Below are 4,487 nucleotides of genomic sequence, written 5' to 3'. Positions count from 1 at the left end.
AAGTGACAAGAGGGAGGATCTCTCCACTGGAATGGCAGACCCACCTTAACCTATTCGAAGAGGTGTGAAATTTGTTCTAAACTCTGGTGCACAGCAGGCAGAAGCCAGAAGGGCTCTACCTTGCAGTATGCTGCTACCCCTGGGTTGCCAGTGTTCACAAGATGAAGTTGGAGATCCTTAGTCCATCTCCCCAGTGCCTCTATGATCTTGCCCTGGCCATTTCTCTAGCTCCCTACATCCCTTCTTTCCCATCTACTTATCATTCCTGAATATTCATGCTTTTTTAGGTTTCTGAGGTTTTGCACATGCTCATCTCCTTCTCTAGAATGTCTTTCTTCCATCTTTCTTCTTGATCCTCTACAGAGGAGAACTTCTATTAATCCATCAAAACTCCATTAAAGTATCACCTCCTCACTGAAGACCTCCTGGATTCTCATCATCCTTATTCCAAGATATATATGAGTAGGAGTTAAGAAAAAAATGAATTCATTTTAGCTTTTCATTTTCCTTCCCCACTTGCTGACCTCAGTTGATCTGCCCACCTCATTCTCCCAATGTGCTGGGATGACAGGCATGAGCCACTGTGCCCAGCCAGTTGTTGTTTTCTTTTTGAGTAACAGGAGTATTGTACTGTGTATTCTGAGTACTATTTCTTTTTTTTTTTTTTTTTTTTTTGAGACGGAGTTTCGCTCTTGTTACCCAGGCTGGAGTGCAATGGCGCAATCTCGGCTCACCGCAACCTCCGCCTCCTGGGTTCAGGCAATTCTCCTGCCTCAGCCTCCTGAGTAGCTGGGATTACAGGCACACGCCACCATGCCCAGCTGATTTTTTGTATTTTTAGTAGAGACGGGGTTTCACCATGTTGACCAGGATGGTCTCGATCTCTTGACCTCGTGATCCACCTGCCTCGGCCTCCCAAAGTGCTGGGACTACAGGCATGAGCCACCGCACCCGGCTTCTGAGTACTATTTCTATACTGTTGCAACTATCTTTTTCAAATGTATTGTTGTATGTTTACTTTGTTTTATGATGGTTTTAGCATACAGAAATTTTAGTATTTGAAGTAGTCAAACGGAAAAGGTTTTCCATTATAATTAGTATCTTGCTGTTTGTTTGGGAAATCTTACCCTAACTCCATATAGTAAAGATACTCATCTACATTTCCTTATAATAGTTTTAAAATTTTGTTTGAGCTATCTGAAATTTATGTGTGGTATGAGGTAGAGATTAAGTTTAAAACGTCCCTCATAGAGATTCCTCAAAGAACTAAAAGTAGAACTACTCTTCAATCCAGCAATCCCACTACTGGGTATCTTCTCAAAGGAAAATAAGTCATTACATGAAAAAAGACACATGCACACCCATGTTTATAGCAGCACAATTCATAATTGCAAAGATTTGGAACCAACTTAAGTGCACATTATTTAATGAGTGGATAAAGAAAATGTGTATATACACCATAGAATACTACTCAGCCATAAAAAGGAATAAAACAATGTCTTTTACAACAACTTGAATAGAGCTGGAGGCCATTGTTCTAAGTGATGTAACTCAGGAATGGAAAACCAAGCATCATATGTTCCCACTTATAAGCTATGAGGATTCAAAGGCATAAAGGCTATATAATGGTCTTTGGAGATTCAAGGGAAAAGGGTAGGAGGCGGGTGAGGGATAACGACTACATATTGGGCACACTACTTGGGTGATGGGTGCACCAAAACCTCAGAAATCACCACTAAATAACTTATCCATATACCAAAAAGCCCCCCTGTGCTCCAAAAATGACTGAAATAAAAAATGTCCCTCATAGAGGTAGATAATTGTCTGACACTATTTTTATTAATTAATTAATTAATTTATTTAACTCACAAAAGCACTTTTTATTTGAGGCAAAGAGAAGTCTTGCTGAGAGGGTTATAGTTCCAAGCAGTCAAAACTCAGCTGTTAGTGGTACCATTTTGACCTGGCAGATTTGGCTTCTCTTTGGTCAGAAAAGGGTATTCAGGTTGTACTTTCCCCAGTGGGGCAAAAAGAAGGGCAAAGCAAACTGGAAGAGACTTCTACTCTACTGACAGGCCTCGTCAGATCCAACATCAAGCCAGACATGCTCTCGCTGGCCACTCTATAAGTTGCTGTCCCGCTGCTGAACGACACAGGCTATACTACATTTGCAAGGAAAAAAATGAGGCAGGAAACACAGGTATAGGTCACTTAGGGACGAGCAGGCAACCACAGCTTCAAAACTCTTCATGGAAGGGGTAATCCTTGTGGGAGGCACAGCTCACCAAGGCACAGACTCTCCAGTTCCTGTTGTAGTCGAGTAAGGTGGTCATATCCTGGCTGCTCAGTTCAAAGTCAAAGACCTTAAAGTTCTCAGCAATGCGTTCTGGTGTCACAGACTTGGGAATCACCACTAAGTTCCTCTGCATGGGGAACCGGATTAGCACCTGGGCTGTAGTTTTATTGTGCTTGTCTGCGATCGCCTTGATCCTGGGACCCTCCAGGAGGGAAGGGTCCTCGGGCTTGGCCCAGGGCCTGTCGGGAGAGCCGAGGGGGCTGTAGGCGGTCACCACGATGCCTTTGGACTGGCAGTACTGGATTAACTTCTCCTGAGTGAGGTATGGGTGGCACTCAGTCTGGTTCACTGCAGGCTTATACTTTAAGCCAGGTTTGTTTAAGATCCTCTCCACCTGGAGATGGTTGAAGTTGGAGATGCCAATAGCTTTCACCAGCCCTTCATCCACCAGCTCTTCCATGGCCTCCCACGTGTCCAGAATGTTGGTGTCACTGGGAATCACGTTGCCTGACTCATCCAATGGGAAATATTCCTTCCCAGGCTTAAAGCCAGTTGGCCAGTGAATAAGGTAGAGGTCCAGGTAGTCCAGTTTCAGGTCGCTGAGCGTCTTCAGGCAGGCTCCTTTCACCAGGCCCTTCTCATGGTATGTGCACCACAGCTTGCTGACGATGAAGAGCTCCTCACGCTTCACCACCTGCTCCCTGAGCTTCTCCTGAATGGCTACCCCCACTTCATTCTCATTGTGGTACACGTGGGCACAGTCGATGTGGCGGTCCTCAATGTCGATGGCCACCTTCACAGCCTCAGTCACCTGGCCTGGAGGGGACTTCCAGGTGCCCAGCCAGAGGATGGGCATCCTGTTGCCATTGTTGAGCATGAGGTGGCTGGCCATGGCTGCTGCACTCCCCAGACCCCCGCCCGGAACCTTCAACACTATTTATTGAATAATCATTATTTTCTTGATGATACATAAAGCCACCTCCAACATATACCAAGTCCTCATAAATACATAGAACTCTCTGGTCTGTTCCGCTGACAGATTTGTCTATCCTGCATACCTCCTTCATTATTTTAATTTCACATGGCTTTATAATTCGTCTATGTCTAGCTGAGAAAGTTCTTTCTCCTTATTCTTTCGTCTTGACTCTTCTTTATTCTCAGCTACCTCAGATTAATGTTAGAATCAGTTTGTCAAGCCCTATGAAAAGCTCCATTGGGATTTGGAGTGGAATTGCAATGAATTTATAGGTTAATTTGGAGGAGAACTGACATCTGTATAATATTGAGTCTTCCCATGCATGAATGTGTGATATTTCTCCATTTTTTTCAGTTCTTCTACGTCCTTCAGTAACTTTTCATAATTTTCTCTATAAAGGTCTCTCACATCTTTCATTGGATTTATTTCCAAGTAACTTACAGTTTTCCTTGCTTTTGCAATTGGGAACTTTCTCTCAGTTACATATTCTAATTGATTATTGTGGGCATATGGGAACATGATTGAGCTTGTATACAGAAATGAAGCTGACTCTCTTATCTTGCTAGTTGTAATTGTCTATAGAAAATCTGGGATTTTCCATACAATCATATGATGAACCAACAATGACTCCTTTTTAAAAAAATTCCTTACATGGCCTTTTCTTGTTTTATGCTGCTAGCTGGGGTCTCTTGTATAATGCTGCATAAAAAGGTGCAGCAGCAAACCACCATAGCACATGTATACCTACGTAACAAACCTGCGGGTTCTGCATATATATCCTAGAACTTTAAGTAAAATAGAACTTAAAAAAGAAATAAAAAGGTGGAGCAGGAATACTTATTTTATTTCTGATTTACTTATACTATATTTATAGTTGTACCATGGCATATAATGTTTCCTTTAGGTCTTTGGCAAATACACTTTATTGAGTTAAGGAAGTTTTCTCTATTTTAGTTTATTATTATTTTATTGAATGACAGCTTATTGAGATAAAATTCACATACCACAAAATCCACTATTTGAAAGTGTATAATTTAGTGGATTTTAGTATATTCACAGAGTTGTACACCCATCACCACTATCTAATCTTAGGACATTTTTTGTTACCCTAATAAGAGACCCCAAACATTTTCCCTCTCCAGCCCCTGGTAGCCACTAATCTACTTTCTCTCTCTCTGGATTTACTTATTCTGGATATTTTATATAAATGAAATC

The 4,487-nt window shown here is 42.0% G+C and overlaps 1 protein-coding gene across 1 annotated transcript; it reads right to left on the bottom strand.

Moving 5' to 3' along the window:
* Positions 1-1,862: 1,862 nt before the first annotated feature.
* Positions 1,863-3,216, bottom strand: LOC108287392 (aldo-keto reductase family 1 member B1-like). Its single transcript, XM_037730244.1, has one exon. It carries the CDS (start codon positions 3,186-3,188, stop codon positions 2,238-2,240), a length of 951 nt encoding a protein of 316 aa, XP_037586172.1. The 5' UTR covers positions 3,189-3,216; the 3' UTR covers positions 1,863-2,237.
* Positions 3,217-4,487: the final 1,271 nt, after the last annotated feature.

Source organism: Cebus imitator, unplaced genomic scaffold (assembly GCF_001604975.1).
Source record: "Cebus imitator isolate Cc_AM_T3 unplaced genomic scaffold, Cebus_imitator-1.0 Scaffold15, whole genome shotgun sequence".
Classification (NCBI taxonomy): domain Eukaryota; kingdom Metazoa; phylum Chordata; class Mammalia; order Primates; family Cebidae; genus Cebus; species Cebus imitator.
The sequence above is the reverse complement of the archived record's forward strand: the minus strand, read 5'-3'. Positions and strand labels throughout refer to the sequence as shown.

Excerpts from the sequence above, each read along its gene's own strand:
- LOC108287392 (XM_037730244.1), bottom strand. The coding sequence starts at position 3,188 with ATGGCCAGCCACCTCATGCTCAACAATGGCAACAGGATGCCCATCCTC.